Genomic DNA, 20,142 nt, shown 5'->3' on the forward strand with positions numbered 1-20,142 from the left:
ACTTGACAACAAGAACACTTAATAACAAGGGTCCATATAAATAAATGCATCCTGAAATAGTTTTAGTCATTAAGTGATTTTACACGTTCTGAAGGGCATGATTTACATCTTGGTGGCTTAAATGCAACTGTTAAACATGTAAATAGCAGCCACACATACTAAAGGGTCAAACTGGTCTTTGTACACAGCTGACCTCTGCAGGTTCCCTTTTTCCTAGTGCAGTCTCAAATATTGTCCAACAGTTGTCAAAAACTGGCAAAATAAAGGCATTATAGTTAATTATGTTTTGTTTGGTAGATATATCATAATTTTACTTAATATTATTTTACTTGTATGGGATTTTGCACAATAAGTTTATACCATTTTAAATGCCTCCTGCATACATGCCTATTGTGCTTTTGGTGTAATAATTACTCTTTTTTTCACTTAACTATGTTTTACACTGGCCAGTGTGTGGAGTGTGCTTTCTTGGTACAATACAAAATAAAATACAGCAATAAAAAGTTGTTTGGTAATTTGTATTATCATTGTTTTAATTCCAATCTTATACATTTGAGAATTAGTCTTAAAATCATGACATCTGCATAATAGTACCTTCCTTATTTTGCTGTTTATATCAACTGTATATGACCCATTTCCAAGAAAACATGGGATTCTTCAAATATGAACTTTGCCTGACAGATTCATTATAGTGATTAGTTAGTTGATGGACCAGTCTATACTTTTAAAGAAAATGGCACCATATGTTAAGTGAAAAGTTTAATTTTGCAATATGTGGATGTTAAATAATGGAAAATGTTTGAGCAGATAGATCTTTTCAAACTTAATAACATATCAGGTCAGAAAAAAGGATGACACAACTTTACAAACTTTCAAAGAATATGAGAGTAATGTAATAAAGCCCTTTATGATCATGCTTATCGTAAAATTCCTGTTCGTGAACATTCAGAAAAAGTTACATATGTAGACTAGTTGTTGTGGGGTTTAATGCCATATTTCACCACACGATATGCTATACATGGCGGCCAGTATTAATGGTGAAGGAAGAACCTGGGAAAATCCCGGAAAGAACCACCAACCCACGAGAAGCCACTGGCAAGCTTTCTCACATACCCACATTGGCTGAATCCGAGACTCAAACCGGCGCAGACAGGTGAGATGGCAGTGATCCGTAACAGACAGCACTTTAGACCACTCGGCCACTCGGGGCCCCTCATGTAGACTAGTTAAAGTAAGTGCTGAATATAAATATCTCATTATGTTTTGTGTCTATTCTGGTTGTTATCCTTATGGATTTTACCCTTTGTAACAAGAATTTTTACCAGCTGCAAGAACATGTATCTATTCATACATGCTGCATTTCTGGCATGTAATATATTGATTACATTTTTGTGGCAAGAAATACACTTTTTGCCACTTACAATAGCAATAAAGTCTTTTATACTGCGTGGGGGTGGTGGAGGTGGCATGTATTCTCCTGCTGGTCAGTTTCTGTCTGTTGCTAACTGGGTCATTTAGCAAAAAACCAGTTTCTTTCAGTAGTTCCACTTCCATTGGAGATCCCCATTCTCCATCTTCATCCTGTATTTCATTGTGCAGATTTTGTCTTGGCAAAGAAAAAGCAATGATGCACCTTATTTAAATGAAATTATTGTCTCCTGAAATGGTCCACCTTAAAGTTGCATATAACCATAGTACTAGAACACTGTGTAACAAGAACTGTATATTTTACTGTAGTTGGCATTTTCTTACCTGAATTTGACATTGTGAAATAGAATATGTTTCATATTGGAAACCTATGGATATTTCGTGGAACATTATTTTAAGGATCAGATTCAAAAGTGACAAAATAAATAATTGTATGGTCATTTCAGCAATGCTAGAATTTTAAAATTAATTTTGGATCCATCATACCTGTAAGACACATTCACTTCAGAAATCACAGTTCCTGGAGAGAAAAAAATGCACAGTAGTGTTGCTTCATATTGTAGAAGCCACTTTTAGAGTAGAAACAATCCATTTTTGGTTTAATAGTGCATACATACCAGCAAGTGCATGAACAAATTTGAATGCACTAAGCATCTCTTTGGCTAAGTGACAAGCTGTTATAATTTAAAAAGTGGTACTGTTTTGTTGTGATTGTGTTTTGAGGCTGACCAGGAAACTTTGTTGTGTATATCATAACATTGTGTGTGACCAGAGTTGGGCAGTGTTTCAGCTAGAAATGGATAAAGTCGGGCCCAATGGCCTCTACCAGGTAAAAATTGTGGGATCGTGTAGAGAAGAAAAATGGGATTGCAAACATTCTTACTGGTGCCTTGTTGATTCACACAAATTCAAACACTGATCATTATCAGCCTTCCGTAATGTGACTGGAATTTCTGATGCTTAAGTAATAGTTGTTTTGCATACAGACTCGAGCATTGCTGTGCTTTTCATCTTCCTTTTACATGTTCAATAATTTATCATCAACCATGTGTTCCCAGTGGGTGCCCAAGCTAATCAAGATCAACAGGACCTTGAAATTGATCACCTTTTGCTTCTTTGACAGTGAGTGTACCATGTTCAGCATGCAGGTTTTTTATCTTTATTTTCTGGTACCAAAGATGTAGATTTTGCAAAATGCTTGATTTGGGAGGAAGTACTAGCTTGCACATAGAATGTACAAGTTTTGTTTTCCTTTGTCCTCTAAATCTAATAATGCATATCAATGAAAAGACATTAAAATAACCACCACAAAGTTAACCATTCAACCAGTTTGGCATGAAATAATGTCCCTGCTTCAAATAGATAACTGACCACTTCCTGGACCTTGCCATCATAACCCCCCCGCCCCCCCAACCCCTGATAACTCGTGAACCCACTAATAACGTAGGGTTATGCATGGATCCCATTTTTTAAACCAGAAAATACCCTAAAAATTTGCTCTTATTTGCTGAACTTGAAGAAAATTGCGGTCAAAATTGGTAACAGAAACTTTGATATATTGCTCGTTTTATCGTCAAAAACGGTAGATAGGACCTGGAAATTTTAATCAACATTGTGAAATATCAAATTTAAAAATAGGTCATAATGTTTTTTACATTTTCTTTCCAAACGACCTTCCTAGTACACTGCAATTAACAATATGTAAGGAAATTTTGTTCAATAAAAATGTCACCTTGAGTGGAGGCAGTACTTTAATCAATAAATACAAATTAAATAAAAAAATTTATCAATTGAAATTTGTGTTCTAGTTCTATCTTTTACTTCCTTTTAACTCTTTACCTTCTGCAAGTACTTGCTCATGCTGCCCTGCCTACTAAGCCTGATAAGCAGCCTGCCTTCTAGCAGCTGTTTGTAGGCTGAACCCCAGAACATCATAATGGCTGCCTGAGTGAGAATTTCTTGAGTTATTTACATGCTGTCTACATTTTCTGTATCAATTTTGTCTCGTGCAAACTATGTAATTTAATGAAAAATAAAATTTTAAACACTTACCAATGTTTTGTTCCACTCACTTCCACCAATAAGTACATATAATCCACAGGAATCAATGTTTATATTGACAAATTCAAAAATAAAAAATATACCTCAAGATATCTGTGTGTAATGTAATATATTTTATGTTTCTCACCACTATTTTGCACAACAATGTGTCCACTATTTCATTGCAGATATGGTAAGTTTTTTATGATACTTCTTGAAGCATGTAAAAAGAAATCTATCTCCCTTGCATTTTCTTCTAAAATAAATGTTGGCCCTGAAACTGCTGTAAAGTCGTCATGCATTTCATCCTTGGATTCAGATAAATCTGAAATACTAGTGTCAAAACAGGACTTACACTAATGTCTGATCCTTCGTCTTGTATCTGATTAAAATCAGTATCATTTGCAATGTCATCTCTTTCAAATCATTCAAAACTTTCAACAGAATCATCATCGGAATACATGAATGTTGACATTTTGTTTTACTGTCACAATTTACCTCGTTTTCAATAGAATTTCCCGCTTTTATGCTAACAAACTACTAATAGAATACGTTCATCATTTTATGTAAGGACTATTTTCATTGGCTAAATATTTTAAAAAAGAATGGTTGTTTGTAATTTCATCCAGTACAAAGCTTTAATATGAAACGTGTATATGTGTATCTGGGGTTTCCCAACCCTTGGCCGGAAATGCATGTATGAGCCAGCCGGGACAGAGAGAGTATTGTTAGCAGCTTTTATATGCATCTCTGGGGTTACAAGGCTATTTTTATGGTCGCATATATGCGTCAGCAGAAGGTAAAGAGTTAAGTGTAATCTTTGCAACTGCAATGTCTCCTCTTGTAATTAAACATAAAATGCTTCAATCTATCATAACAGCTATGTCCACGAGCGTTTTCTGATAACCTAATTGAGTGCCGACTGTGTTTTGATAACTGACCTGCAGAAATGTTTGTGGTATTGTTGCACTGAATTCAAAGATTACCTTTTTTATATTAGCACGTTAATTATGTCTTTTGAATCAAATAAAGGAGGTTGAATAAAAAAAAAATTAAAAAGCATGTAAATCCTACAAACCTTAAATCTAGTGGACCCTGTCGTATGTTGGGTGAACTCACTTCATTTGATCAGTTGAACACTGTTATAAATGTTATTGTGTATGTAACATAAACGACCTTAAATTAACCGACGTTTTCATAACTGTGATCAAAGATAGCAAGGCAGCCAAGCAAAATGAATACAAATAAGGACTATTATGGGCAAGCGATTTTCAGAGAACTCTTGAACTGGCACTTAGAGATATCTTCAAGGAGTTTCATTATTACTTCCAATGAAATCACGACATAAGTATTGTACTAATTGAACAATACAGAAATTGAGTTTCAACGTAGATGATTGTCTCACGAAATAAATGTTGTATTTTTAAAAAAAGGTATCTTGTTTGGTGGTATATCAACAGTTAGTTTAGTTCCCTGCTCTAGAATCCCGATTTGGCAGGATACTATTAAACACCACAATGGGAACCAGGTTCATCAAGAAAACAAAAAACAGTGACATAATACAGATTTTTCGCGTACACATGAGGGTTGTTGAAACCAGTTGGAATGATCTTTGACATTTTGAAAATAAATGTTATTTAAACAGAATAACGAACGATTTCATTAGAAAAAGCGCATTATTAAAAATTATTGTCGACATGATTGGAAAATGAGGATTCAGTCATTAAACAGCCCAGTTCCTTAACGCTGCCAACTTCCCACCAGTTTTCTCAATGTCAAAGCAAACTTTTTTAAGTCCCTCATTAACTTGCGCCCTCATTTATAGTGCGGTCTATGTTTGTGGACCCCGTTGTGCATGAGTTATTGAGGGAGAGGTGTATTTTAGGGTAAACTTTCTTTCCAAACCAAGCAGTGAGTTCAATGTAGTAGACCCTTCAAGTCTTGGGGAAAGGCTGCTACTTGTATTAGGAAACATTTTATTAGATTATAGTTCATAATTTATTAAACATGATGTTCTTATATCACTACCTTAACCTGCTTATTGGAATGATGTTAAGTTGTGGTGCTCTCTGACCATCTTGGGCCTTTTGCTCTGTTTAATTAGACATGCAGGTTTCTGAGTGGTAAGACCAGAAAGTTAACTCCTCCAGCACCTGGTCCTTATAAAGATGGATTCATTAAAAATTACTAAACCAGCTTACAAAACAACATGGTCACTAGTAGTCAATAATATTTTCATAAAAATGTAGTTTCCTTGTGTTCTCAATTTTAGGTAGATAATATGCCAGAATTGAGTACTAAAGAAATATGACAAATTATAATGCAATTTTTACTTGAATATTTCGCAGATAACACTCCTGGAGTGAAACCAGTGGATCAAAATCAGCTGACAAGGACTTTGATTTGTTCCATTGTACCTATAGTTGGATTAGCAGCATTAATTGTTGTTATTTTCTGGATGTGGAAGCGATTTAGACGTCAAATGTATGAGTACCATGAACAGCTTCCCACCGTGGACCCATCACTTAATATACCCCCAGCATCCAACCCTTTGCATCCTCTCAAACTTATAGAATTGAGGGCAAGAGGGCGTTTTGGTGCAGTGTGGAAAGCACAGTTAATGGAGGATATAGTGGCTGTGAAAATTTTCCCATTACAGGACAGACAGTCTTGGTTGACAGAGCAGGATATATATGGTTTACCTCAAATGGATCATGACAATATTCTAAAATTTATTGCAGTAGAGAGAAGGGGAGATAACTTGAACATTGAGCTGTGGCTGATCACGGAGTTCCATTCCCGGGGCTCATTATGTGACTACCTCAAGGGGAACACCCTGTCATGGAGTGACCTGTGTAAGATAGCAGAGACAATGGCCACAGGGTTAGCACATCTCCATGATGAAGTGACTGCTGCACGGGGACTTGGGGTTAAACCCGCTGTAGCACATAGAGACTTTAAGTCAAAAAATGTTTTGCTTAAGAACAATTTGACTGCATGCGTGGCTGACTTTGGTTTAGCACTTAAATTTGAACCTGGGAAAAGTCCTGGGGATACGCATGGACAGGTAGGTTGATGTTGTTCCGATATCAATGCATAAATAGTGTTGCACGTAAAATAAATGCCACAAAGAGTTAGAGAGACATTGAATCTGATCCTCGTTCATTTTTTTATATATTGTTTGTTTTTGTTGTTGTTTGTGAGGCCTCCATGGGTGTCATTGTGTATATACTGTAGCTTTGTAGAGATCTTTGGCTGGTCATAGACCATTGATAAGAATTATATAACAAGTAACTATCAAACAGAAAATCTATTAACTGTTCAGAGCAGCTTGCAAAATTCAGTCTGTTGACAGAGGCAAATATTAGCATTTAATTAATAATCTTAATATTTCTTCTTAGTTTCAGTTTTTTGGTAAAATACATTAAAATGGTTCTTTGTAAGTAAGACACCTTGATTACTAAATTCTCATTAATTTTAGTACATTGTAATTATCATTATTATTATTATGGTTCTGTCTAATATTTTACTTTATCCTTTTGAAATCTTTGTGTCATCCAAATTTGTTGTTGTGTTTTTTAAATGGCATAGCTATATTGTGCAGAGGAAATGGCAACTTTTCCAAGTTTGGATCTGAAATTAACATCCTATTGATGCTAATATGTGTCACGATTTTATAACTGTGTTGATGGTGGCTATATAACTTTTGATTACTGAAATTAGGTCCTCCTTAAGTATACTTTCATCAGTAGGGCCTGTTGCAAAATCCAACCTGGCTTGAAGTTGTGTATTTCACAACTTCGTGAACATGTGCTGTTGTTAACTGTATATTGTTACCATTACTGGTTATGGTCTAAGCATATTTCATTGTAGATGCTTGTTTCCAGGGGTTGATTTTTCAGCTGGCATAGAAATCAACTGGCCCCTCCCAGTAAAATTTAATTTGCAACATTGACCTTTTGTCAGTATTAAATAGCACTCCTAATTACCCACAGGTCACTGCAAATGGGCTAGTAGCTTAGTCAACCTCTGTGATTGTCATATTTATCTTATTAATTGAATAGTCGATATGGCCATGTTCCAGATTGTATTAAAATCTTTTTCTTTCTAATATTAACCAAAGAAAACCTGAATATTTCTTTTTTTTTATTAAATTTAAAAGAATCTCTCCTGCCCTTTCTCTCACTCAGTCTCATCTACATTTATTGTACCATTAAACATTCTTTTTCTTTTGATGCACAAAAATTGATCCTGAAACTACTACAGTAAACTTTAGTGAAACACCTAAACATTCTCATGATTTCTCATCTCTAACAATAACGGTCAGTTCATGAATTATTGTGTTAGAGTCCTAAAATATTTTTTGTTTTTAAAAGACATGTACACTCTGCACCATCTACTACTTTAGCTCAGCCAACAGGTAAGTTTTACTGTCTAGTGGATGTCCACTATTGCAATAATAAAACTTTATCCATCCACTAGGAGCCACAACATTGTTACACACAGTGATCACTATGCTAGGTTTGCAATGGACAACAGCGTGGGTGGATTATTCCACCATGGACTCATGGATTTTCCTAAATCCACCATGCATGAACTGTAGCATCCTGGCACTGAGGCTTGTCAGTATTGGGGAAAATGATGATGTGGCATCAAATATGGATTTAGATGGAGAAAGCCTGAAAAAGTTATTTTTGTCCATAAGCATTCAATAGCAAATGTTAATGTAATTTCTGTAGAGATCATGCTGTTGACTGCAATTTTATTTCAGCTTTAATTTGGGTGGTGCTCTACAGCTTCCTAATCTGCAACCTCAATATTTTATTGCTAGTTTTAAAAAAAAAGAGTACTATCCATTTATCTCGACATCCTTGGAACCAAGGTAATATTGTCAACATAAGCTTTTGTTTGGGGGGGGGGCTGAAAATAAATTGAAATTTTGCATACAAGTGAAATTTTTATGAGATGACCTGTCGTCAGTGACTAGTATTTATGCAAAGAGAAAAAATGGAAATTTTGATTAAATGAAGATAACTGTCTGAAATACACTTGTATATTGATGACTTACATTTGTATGGTACACTCTGCAATGTTAGATAATGCACATGCATAAGAAAAATCAATGAATTGAAGTATTTGATCATACCATATTTCATGTATTTTTTCGTACCCTTTAATTTTTCATGGACAATCCTGTTATCAAATTAATAATTATTTAGGCGTATCATAATTTTTCGTACAGATCATTTTGTATGTTTCGAAAAATCCAATAAATTATCGGACATAAAATTTCTACTACTTTTTACGTTTACAAAAAATATCGTAAATATATTATTGCCATTTCGTTCTTTCAAAAATTAATAGCTAATTGGTGTGAGAAAATACAATGATTGATGCATAAGCATGGGCGTCCACAGCGACCACCCTGGAAATCATGCTACAAATATATATACAAATTCTGACAAGTTTAATTATGCAAATGAAGCTGAAAGTATGTCACAAGATTCTGTTCAAAATGCTTAGTAAATATTAACTTTAGTTTCAGACTGCTTATGATACTAACTCTCCTGGCTGTGACTGACTGACCCCCCACCCCTGCAAAAAACCCTGTGGGCACCCATGTGCATAAGCTTGCACACTGACATTACAGTATCTACTGGTGTTTATTAACAAATGGACAGAGGACTTCACAGACCATACCTTTAAATATTATTGTTAATTAGTTCTCCTTATTAAGTCCATCAACATAACAAAACAGCATGTACATTTTAGAAAGAGTTCTGACGCCCTTTGAAGTTTTCTTATCCAACAAAAATTACATCTTGGTACATGCTGAAGTGAAGACCACAGACCATTAGTCAACGAGTCTTATTGTTTCATTATAGTCATACAGACACAAAAAACAAAAACCTTGTCATTTTCCATTATGTATTTGAAAGTCACGGACTCCGTTAAATAGATTCATATATATACATATACTATCTTTTAAGTACTTGCTCTCTTTTGACTTGGATATAATTAACATTTTATTCTAAGATATACCCCACTATTATCTTTATTGGTGAGTTTGAATATCAAGTAATACATATGATCACTAGTCTTAATACATTAACCCCCTAGTGACGACTTAATGGGGCAGGAGGTAGTAGCCTACTGCTGAGCTCTATAGCATCATGGTCATGCATGATACACTAAAGTGGGTGGTATTATAGAAAGGTAGACAGATGTAGCTCTACAATGATACCAAATAATCTGGAATATCTAGTTGCACTACAAAATACAGATTTAAAAAACTCCTTTTTTGGACCCGACTTTTTTCTACTGAAAATTCGCCCATGGTCGGAATCTGATTTTTTTGTCTGGATTTTAGACTTTTTGGTCTCAGATCTATGGCAAACCGGTACGAACTGCAAACAGACAGATGAGCCTTTGCATAAAGTAGGATATGATGGGCATTTGGAATAAAGAGTGGTCTCGATACAAAAATAATGGCTGCATTTAGCAAAATAAAGAAAAAAGAACTCCAACTTTTACCCTTCTGCTCATGCACGAGTCAAATACCAATGAAAACCGATGTTTCTAGCACAACTAGGCAGTATGTTATTGAAAGATCACTGGGGATTTGGTGTTTTTGATCTGTTCAGAAATAGCTTTCAAAATGTGTTTCCTACTCAATTTTCAGGCAAAAATGACAAAAACCTCCAGGGGTTAATGTGTTAATAACATCTGCTGTATGGACAATAGCACATTGACAGATCTTCATTTCCTTTACTAAAGAGAGCCTCATTTCCCTACTGGCAGCCTCGCTGATTTGGCCTCTTCTGTCAAGTCTTGCCCTCAATCTGGTTTCAACTGGAATAACCAAAGCGCTAAGCATGATTAATTGCCATGTAAATAACAGTGCATATACATGTGGTTGTGATTATGTACATTGTAATTAAAACAAGAATGAATTGTTGATTTAGCAGTGTTCATTGATAATGGAATTTAGTAGGGTCATAATACATGAGGATTATCACACTTGTCCGGTAACTGAAAATAGTCTTTTTTCTCTTTGCAAAAGCTACAAATAAAAACCACCCTGAATAAATATGGTCTTGTACGCTAACAAAATTTTGTTTCACCCCTCTCTCTCTCTCTCTCGCACACATGCGCTCACGCACATTAACTAAAATGGATTTCAAGTTCTTCATTTGTTGTTGTAATTTGATAATAAGATTATTGTTGCTGTAAAAATACAGGTTGCACATAATTTCTTGACGTGGACTCGTATCATTGCATTCAATTTACCAAAAAATAATACCCATAACTAATACATGTTCAAACCATCTTAATCATTTTGCCACCATTGCATAACATAACAGCTACATATGCTCTAAATGCAGACGAGCTTTCACACTGAGGCATAATCCTTTCTCTCTCGTTCCCTAACAGCAAAAATTATCTCTCTTTTTGCGTACTTTTATTTTTATTGTAATTAGATTCTTGATTTGAGAGCACAATGAGACAGAAAATATATTTAGTTTGTACGATTGTACTGTTAGGTTGTCGAGTAGAACTTGTTCAGGTAAGATCCCTTTATTTTTTGTGCACTGAAATTAATAATTATTTTTCGTGTACGAAAATTTACATGAAATACAGTATGTTAGAAAATTCATCTATCTGTCAAATCCCATTCGAAAACAACTGAAACATGCATATAAAAAACGGTAGTCCTTGTTCGATCTATATCCTATTGTCAACAAGTTTCCTGAAAAAGTTCACTCTGATATTTATTATCCTTGTAGCACATGGTTGTATTGTTGTTTATATGTTACATGTACATGTTCGTAAATTGGCCTATATTTTGGTTTAGCCAGTGACAACTACCATGATGCCGAGGTTACCAAGGGATGAGGCTATTCATAGGGAAATGAAAATATGTGAACAAATTAAAAACGTCTTACATTCTTGTGAGATGTCCTACCTTCATTTAACTCAATCTGTGGTTTCAAAATATTGGAACTTTAATTTGGATTTTAAATCGCCATTGGTAACGATTGTAAGAATGAACTTTTTTGTTGCAAACAGGAAACTTTCACCATGCAATAAATATGTTCCAATCACTGTGAAAAATGAAACGATGCTTTTTTTTAAGTTTGTTTCCAACTTTCTTTGACCAAAGGTCTTCGGCTTGCTTTGATGAAGGTTCATGTGTTATTGAATGTGCCGTGAAAGTCGCTCTTTGAAGGACCAAACAAATGCCCATTTGTTATTACTGCAGCAACATAAGTAATTGTAAAACATTGACTAAGGCAGAATTTTTTTCTTCATCTGTATATATACAGAACGATCGATGCTTCAAAGGTAATCAGTTTTCATTGAAGCTTCAGCAAAACTGTTTTTTCCAGTACAGGTTTCAAAAAAGGAAAAAAGTTGGCATCATCTGGTAGATTGTAGCCATTCAGTTCCTGCCTTCATAGGTGGTCGATTGTAGCTTGACATGTAGCATGACTACATGGGTTATATTACAGCAGAGTATTTAGGCCAAGCATCAGCATAAGTGGATGATAATATAACAGTGACGTGTTAGGGTGATTTGTAAATGTGAACAAAGGATTTGTTTATGTAACAATGGATTCCAATGTGATTTTATATTCAAGTTTGCAGCTTCCTGTCATTGAATTCCTCAACTCCAAACCCAAGACTGTATCTTCAGTTTTTAACAGCCAAAATTGTTGTCACCAAAAAGATCGCCAGATGGTTTTATTTGACACCAATAAGGGGGAAAATATTGAAATTTGTGACATTGGTGAAGCTGAGCGCAATCCCTGTATTGTATACTTTAACAACATTCATTTTCCTTACTTTAATAACTGCTCAAATTAGTGTATATTGGACACTGATTAAAATCAGATTTCCACCGTCCTACTTGAAGATCTGACAGTGACCACTTATGTGTCATGTTCTGGAGAATTTTGAATTAGCCAATGGAAATGCGGCTTTCAGGAATCTGTATCAAATTGTTCAGCACACATTGATACATTTCAGCTATTGCTCAGTCTTCCAATCATGAAGATATGACTTCATCTGATTGGCTGACAAAATTAGCATTGATGGTAATAACATAACTTAATGTCATATATAGTTATTGGTGATAATAATACAGACCTGCAAACCATTACAATTTGAAGTTTTTATGTATATTTGATTTAATTATATCGGATTTAATATATATTTATTTCACTTTAATTGTTCGTCAGTTTTTTTTTTTCATTACATGCTATTGTAATATAAATTTATTCACTGGAGATGATACTTTTTCCAGAAACTAGTTTGACCTTGACTGTTAGTTTTATAAACACCAGGTGTTGATCTAGATTCTGACCTTGATTAAAAATTAGTAGCAATCACGTAAACAAGTTCTATTTTTATTTTAAAAGTATTGGTGGTTCTCAATGTCATGATGGCACTACATGTTTAAGATGCTAAAAAAAAATTATTTTTATTTCTTATGGTAAAATAATTGGTTTTCATCAGGGCCACACTGGATGGACGTTATCTTTAACAAGTACCTAATTTCTACGAGCTTCTTGAACATGATCATGTGACCCCCTTTTTACATTTTAGAATACGATATAACCTTTGTTTTGGAGTGGTGTGGTTAAGACGTTTGATCATGGAGTTCTTTGTGATGACAGCAATTCCACCTCTGCGAGAGTGGCGGGGGAACGACTTGATGGAGTAACTGGTGGGTGTTAGATCCGCGCACTTGGGCTCATCGCCTGATGTTTTTAGCCATGTTTCTGTCAGGAAAAAGACGTTGATATTCTGATTGTTGATAAAATTAACTATTTCCGTGCGTTTTTCCGGTGGTCCTACTGATTGGGTATTGAATAATGCAATACGCAGAGGTATCTTTTGGATAGTTGACACAAAGGTTGACGATTTAAAAGGGATTTGAATTATGTTATCTAAGTTTATAGTCAAATTTTTAAATTTCAAATCAAACTTCTTAGAAGCTTGATTTAAGATCCTTGTCTCTTCCTACAGGTACCTATTGCAAGAAAAAAGGACACATTATTTCTGATTGCTACAAATTAAAAAAAAAGGCATCAGAATCAAGACACCGATTCCAAAGGCTCTTATTTCTGAGAGGCCATGGTCACTGTTGTGTATTGAAAGCAATACATTTGTTGGGTCTAATAAACCCCAGCCTGATTTGATTATGGAGAATTATGAACCATTCATATCGAAGGGTTCTGTATCACTTCTGGGTGATTCGGCTAATCCTATCCCTATTAAAATTTTAAGGAACACAGGAGTTTCTCAGTCTTTAATTGTCAGGTGCTTTGCCTTTTTCTGACAAGTCTTTTTCTAATGAGAGTGTTCTTATTTGGGGAGTAGAGTACGGCTTTGTTAATGTTCCTCACCATTGTGTAAATTTGTCATTAGACAGTCTCAGGACCCGTGCCAGTCGGAACAGTATTTTTTACCCGTTGAGGGCTTTCATTTATGACTAGGCTACGACCTAGCTGGAGACAAGGTTGTGGTTAATCCATTTGTAACTGACAAGCCTTGCTTGGATCAGAAAGTTGATCCAATTGAAAAAGAATTTCCAGCTTGTGCAGTTATCAGAGCTATGGCAAAGAAAGCTCTTGAGAATGATGTAACTAAGGAAAGTATGCCTTTAGCAGACATTTGTACTGGTCGGGCTTTTGATGAGGTCACTTTCACTCCTTGTCTGGATCAATCAGAAGGTATTGATCAGTGATCCTCTTAACGGTTCATTCTCTTTATTCTAATCAGGGTGACAAATGACAATAACTTGTCATTGAAGAAGGAAAAGATCCTGAGATCTCCTGTTTGTTTCAAAAGGCCATTAGTGAAACTGAGGCTACTGAAGTTCCTGTCTTTTATTTCATTAAAAATGTAATTCTTATGAGAAAATGGAGACCTCCAATGGTACCTGCTGATGACAAATGGTCAGTGAACTATCAGATTGTAGTTCCAAAACCTTACAGACAGGAAATACTTAGTCTGGCCCATGAAACTCCATTGTCTGGTCATTTAGGGATCAATAAAACTTTTCACAAGATCTTAACTCACTTCTATTGGCCAAAAATCAAAAGTGATGTTAGTAATTATTGTTGATCTAGTCACACATGTCAAATGGTAGGAAAACCAGATCAGAAAATTCCCAAGGCTCGTCTACCACCTGTTCCTCCCTTTGACGAACCATTTATTAGAATTATGGTAGATTATGTTGGTCCCTTACCTAATATCAAGTCAGGTAACCAATGCCTGTTGATCATTATGTGTGCATCAACAAGGTTTCCAGAGGCTATTCCTTCGAGGAATATTAAAACTTTCATAAAGTTTCTAACCCAATTTGGCCTTCCCAAATCTATCCAATTGGGTCAAGGGTAAAATTTTAGGTCTGGAACTTTCCAGCCTATTATGCTTGAATTTGGCATTCAGCAATTCAAGTCAAAAGTGAAGTTATGGTTTCACAGAACTTTAATGGAGAGATTTTTTGAGTTTGGTAATAATGGAGTTCTGTTTCTCTTGCTAATTCTTCATTTTTCTTCAGATTAGATATTACAACCCTTACAAGGTTAAGAAGAAAATGAGAAGTTAAATTATAATATTAGTGCTCCTGGGATCTAAATAAATTACAGGAGTACCAGTATATTGACAGAGATAGCCAGGTTAAACATGCAATTAATTTAGTTGTACCTGTTCTACTCAGTGAAGATTTATGTGACACCTGGAAAGAACATTTAGCAACAATTCGGAAATACTTTGACATACTCAGATGCATGTTTGACAATTAATTTATCTAAATGTGAGTTCTGCCATGCTAGTGTAACTTTTCTACGACACATCGTTAGACATGAACAAGTTAAACCTGTAGATGCTAAGGTCAAGGCTATCTTTGAATTTCCCATGCCTGTTATTAAAAAGCAACTGATGCGATTTTTAGGTATGGCTGGATACTATCGCAAATTTTGTTCCAATTTTTCTATAATTGCTGAACCCCTGACAAAAATTATTAAGAAAAACAAGTGCCTTTGGACTGAAAAATGTCAGGAGGCTTTTGACAAGTTGAATGCCATACTTAAAAGCACACCAGTTCTTACAGCTCCAAATTTCAGACAGTCATTTAAACTGTCTGTTGATATAAGTGATGTTGGTGTTGGAGCAGTTTTGATTCAAGAAGATGAAAATGATATTGATCATCCAGTGTGCTATTTTTCTTAGAAATTAAATAAGCACCAAAGAAATTATTCAACAATTGAGAAGGAATGTTTGGCTTTGATATTGGCGTTACAACATTTTGAAGTTTACCTTAGTTCCTTCTTCGATTATTGTATTTAGTGACCACAACCCCCTTACTTTCATCAGCAAGATGAAAAATAAAAATTGAATACTAATAAGGTGGATTTTGTTGTTACAGGAATATAATCTTGACATCAGGCACGTCAAGGGAAAAGATAATTTAATAGCAGACGCACTTTCCCCGTGTATAGCATTTTTTTTATTTCTTAGAGTAAAATGATTGGTTTTCGTCAGGGCCACATTGGGTGGATGTGATCTTTAACAAGTACCTAATTTCAACGAGGTTCTAGAACATGATCACGTGACCCTCTTTTTACATTTTAGAATATGATATAACCTTTGTTTTGGAGAGTTATTCTCGGGTAGAAGTTGGGCTGTTACACTGGAAGTTGTATGTTGGGCTGTTTTGAGTTATTTCAGATTACTTGGATTGGAGTTATTTCAAATTGCTTGGATTCAAAAGGATTAATTCTTTTTTCTGGAAAATACGTGTGCTCATGTGAAATTGTTAAACAAGGACAGCTTTTATAAACATTTATGCAAATTTTCAAAATCAGAGTGATAATTCATGTTTCTACAAGGAACTGTAGACTTTAACACTACAGGTTACAGCATATATCATCATCTTCCATCTTGGATTCTTCGTCGGGACTTTAACTTTAAATCATTAGATCATTTTGTTATTAGGAATTAAAAAATTGTATTCGTGGATTATTCTTGGATTATTTTTGGATATGATTCTTAAAACCGTAAGTTCATATTTTTTCATTTTTACAGAATTTATCCAGGAAAATAAATTAGTTTTTTTCAAAGCTTGTTGTTTTCACTCTTTCTTGTGTTACTGTTTATTCAAACCTAAACACATGACATAAGAGCAAGTCTTAATGAAATTAAACTAAAATTGTGGACTTTTGGAATAATGGCAAACATTACAAAAATGATTGTTGCTATTAAATCTTGATATCTTGTCTGATTCATCCAGATCTGGATTCCACATTAGATTGAGTGGAGTCTATATTTACACAAGTACCTCAAATGCTTTCATGCAAAATGCCTGCATTATCGAGCTGTTGCTCATGTATAAACGGCATCAAGTTAATGAAACATTGCAGATGAAAAGGACAACACACCTCTATAAAGGTTTTATTCGTTAACACATGAACCTAACAAAAAATGGAATATGGGGGGGGGGGGCAAGAAAGGCAACAATTGTGTTTATTGAACAGCATGTGTTGATTGAAGTATGTCTAATAGCTACAGGGATGTTAGCCATCACCACATGAGAATCGGAATAAATATTATGTCAGGTTGTGACAATAAAGCATCAAAACAATGTTTCGTATTGCACTGTTTTCAATTTAGGGTAGGTGTTTTTTTTTTGGTTTCTTTAATTATATATATATATATATATATATATATATATATATATATATATATATATATATATATATATATATTTTAATTATGATTGTTATATATAATGTACTAAGTACTTCAAGTACTAGTCTAGCCCAGCTCAAATAGATGCACAAATCAGTTTCTGTATTTATATTTTTTAAACCTGGGGGGGTGCTAGGGTTGGTGACAAAAAAATAGGGATAGTTGGCCAACCGAAAACATGAATATTTTTTTATTGTGGACTAAGTAAGAAATTTTTGAGCTTCTTGGGGTTAGGAACTTCAGTTTATTAAACTAATGGGGGTAATTAAAGGTCCAAGTGCACCGTACAAATGTTCTAGTTAAAAATAAAGGTTGCCATTACTGATTAAGACTTAGATCACAGTTTGGATTAAATGCACATTTTCTGTGTTAATAATGAGAGTGTTTGATATTGGGTTATACCTCATATAAATTGGTCCGACTTGTGGAAAAATGTTGACTGCCTTACTGAGAAAGGCATGTTAGAGTTGGCAGGTATAATAAAAGCCAGTGGTTATTGAACATACAAAGCATAATGTCCGGTAATACACAGTGGACAGGATAATTGGATTACTCACCTCTTTAGTTGGATTAAAATTAGAAGCTCTATCGGCATTTTGTGATAAATGCAGGTTTCCGGTATGGGTATGGAATTCTGAAAAAGGTCTAAAGTTTGAAAATTGCACTTCTAGGACCTTAGAAAATGTCTGGAAAAAAGAAAAATAAAGTCTTGAAAAGGTCTTAAATTTTGATTAATACAGTCAACCATCTTAGAAATCAAAAATGCCACTGCTCTTCTGCATTTGGGAGAAGTTTTAGTATACATGTTCAGAGCTCTGGGAAGTCTGGACATTTTTATTTTTGGCTTGGAAAAGGTCTGAATCTTTCTTCAGATTTGTAGTAGGAATCCTGAAAATGTTATTGTGTTAAATCTATAATTAATCATGAAATTTATGTCTGTAAACCTTATTTGGCTGTGCATTTAGGGTAATTTCAATCTGATTAAAATCAGATCTGCACTGTCCTACATAAAGATCTAACAGTGACTGCTTAGGGTTCATGACCTGGTAACTGTGCTATTACCATAATCATTAATTTTATCAGCCAAGTCTTGTTTCCTTACATTTGGGAAACTGAGCACTATAGCTGAAGAGCATCAGTGTTGCCAAATTATGTTGTTGTTGTTGTTGTTGTGGGGTTTAACGCCATTTTTCAGCACGCGATAGGCTATACATGGCGGCCAGTATTAATGGTGGAGGAAGAACCCGATTAAAAAACCGGAAAGAACCATCGACCCACGAGAAGCTACTGGCAAGCTTTCTCACATACCCACATTGGCTGAATCCTAGACTCAAACCGCTGCAGACAGAGGTGAGATGGCAGTGATCCGTAACGAAGAGCGCTTTAGACCACTCGGCCACTCGGGGCCCCGCCAAATTATGTGATTCACTTTCAGATTTCTGAAAGCCGCATTTCCATTGGCTAACTTAAAGTTCACCAGAACATGACTCCTAAGTGATTACTGTCAGAGCTTCACCTAGGACAGTGGGGATCTGGTTTTAGTCAAATTGGCTGCTGATAACCTTAGAGAGGTGACCATAGTAGAGAGTACTGCTAAACAGAAACTTATTTGCCAAGGGATTGTGACCATGTAAAGAGGGTGTGTCCACTGATCAGAAGTGGAGGCGGTATTCAAGAGGGGAAAAACCACTGTATATTTACCTTTTGAGTCTCCTGTATGCCAGATGTACTGTATCCGGTCCACTGTGTCCTTGAGTTGACTTGTTACAACCCATATTTAATTTCGATTTTAGTCATTGCTCATTTCATCATGAATTATTATTTCCACAAATCAGCATTGGGTGGACTCTATAGATTCAAGCTGATTGCTATTCATCTTTGAATCAGCATGGGGTACTGGTAGACCTGGGTTAAATTTCATGTAATTCAGTACAATTTGTCAGTTTATGTGTGTGTGTGATTGGGACTTTTAACATAGCTTTCAAAATTTTTGGCTTGTTGCTTCATTGTCTGCTGTGTGGCAGTTTATACTAATGTTGAGCAATGGGGCATCATGCTGCAGACATGTAGCATCATGTCCCACCCAGTCACATTATCCTGACACCAGGCCAACCAGTCCTATCACTAACCTCATAATGCTGTGTAGTGAGGCGGCTGTTAGTACCATGTTTTATAAGTCTTTGTTATGACTCTGCCGGGGCTCAAACCCACCACCTGCCACTGAGACAGATGCTCTAACCGCTTAGGCCACCAGAGTAGTCATTTGTCACATTTTTGCCTTGTTGATTTAAAAAAATTTCAACTGAGGTGTCTTCAAATGAACCATATTACAGACATGATTTTTCTCTACTTTAAAGCGGAATTCTGCTTTTCTCTTGACCTGAATCTGATGTTTCTTGATATAGTCTGTTTTTTAATCATCTTTGATCCAGTTTGTTAAAAACGGTCTGTTCAGTCCCGTTCGGCAACGACCCTTGTAATGTATTTGTTCCATATATGTTAGCCCACAACTCTTGTAAAGGGTATTCTGATTGGTCAAAAGTTTAAATTCATCCAATAAATCTTCGTGTAATGGAAACTGATGGAAATGGAAAGAAGCATGCTTGCAAAAAAATGGTGTCCCGAGTTGTTGAGAGAGACCATGTCATGAGAAGTTTAGTTAATGGTTTAAAAAACGTATGGAAATGGGGAATGGCTGGAGCAAAAAGTCCGCGGAAATTTAGTTGGTCAGTTTATAAGAAAACTGAATGCTGGAGGACTGGCATTTTATGACCTCTGATCTACGGTAATTGCAGTTAGAAGAGTTTGGAACAGCACCTACAAAAGAAGTTGCATACAAACAAATTGAAGCTCAGAAGGCATCTGGAAAAAGTGCAGTTTACTACTATAAGAAGAAAGATTTCTTGCATGAGA

At 35.2% G+C, this 20,142-nt stretch overlaps 1 protein-coding gene across 1 annotated transcript in view; it reads left to right on the top strand.

Moving 5' to 3' along the window:
- LOC149791656 (activin receptor type-2B-like) overlaps window positions 1-20,142 on the top strand; it is a 54,035-nt gene that overhangs the window by 12,989 nt on the left and 20,904 nt on the right. The window contains exon 3 of the mRNA XM_089970210.1: window positions 5,817-6,535. Coding sequence (XP_089826336.1) covers window positions 5,817-6,535 — 719 coding nt within the window. The remainder of the gene's footprint in view (window positions 1-5,816; window positions 6,536-20,142) is intronic.

This window comes from Sinohyriopsis cumingii, chromosome 9, assembly GCF_028554795.1.
Source record: "Sinohyriopsis cumingii isolate HCF-2022 chromosome 9, ASM2855479v2, whole genome shotgun sequence".
Taxonomy (NCBI): Eukaryota; Metazoa; Mollusca; class Bivalvia; order Unionida; family Unionidae; genus Sinohyriopsis; species Sinohyriopsis cumingii.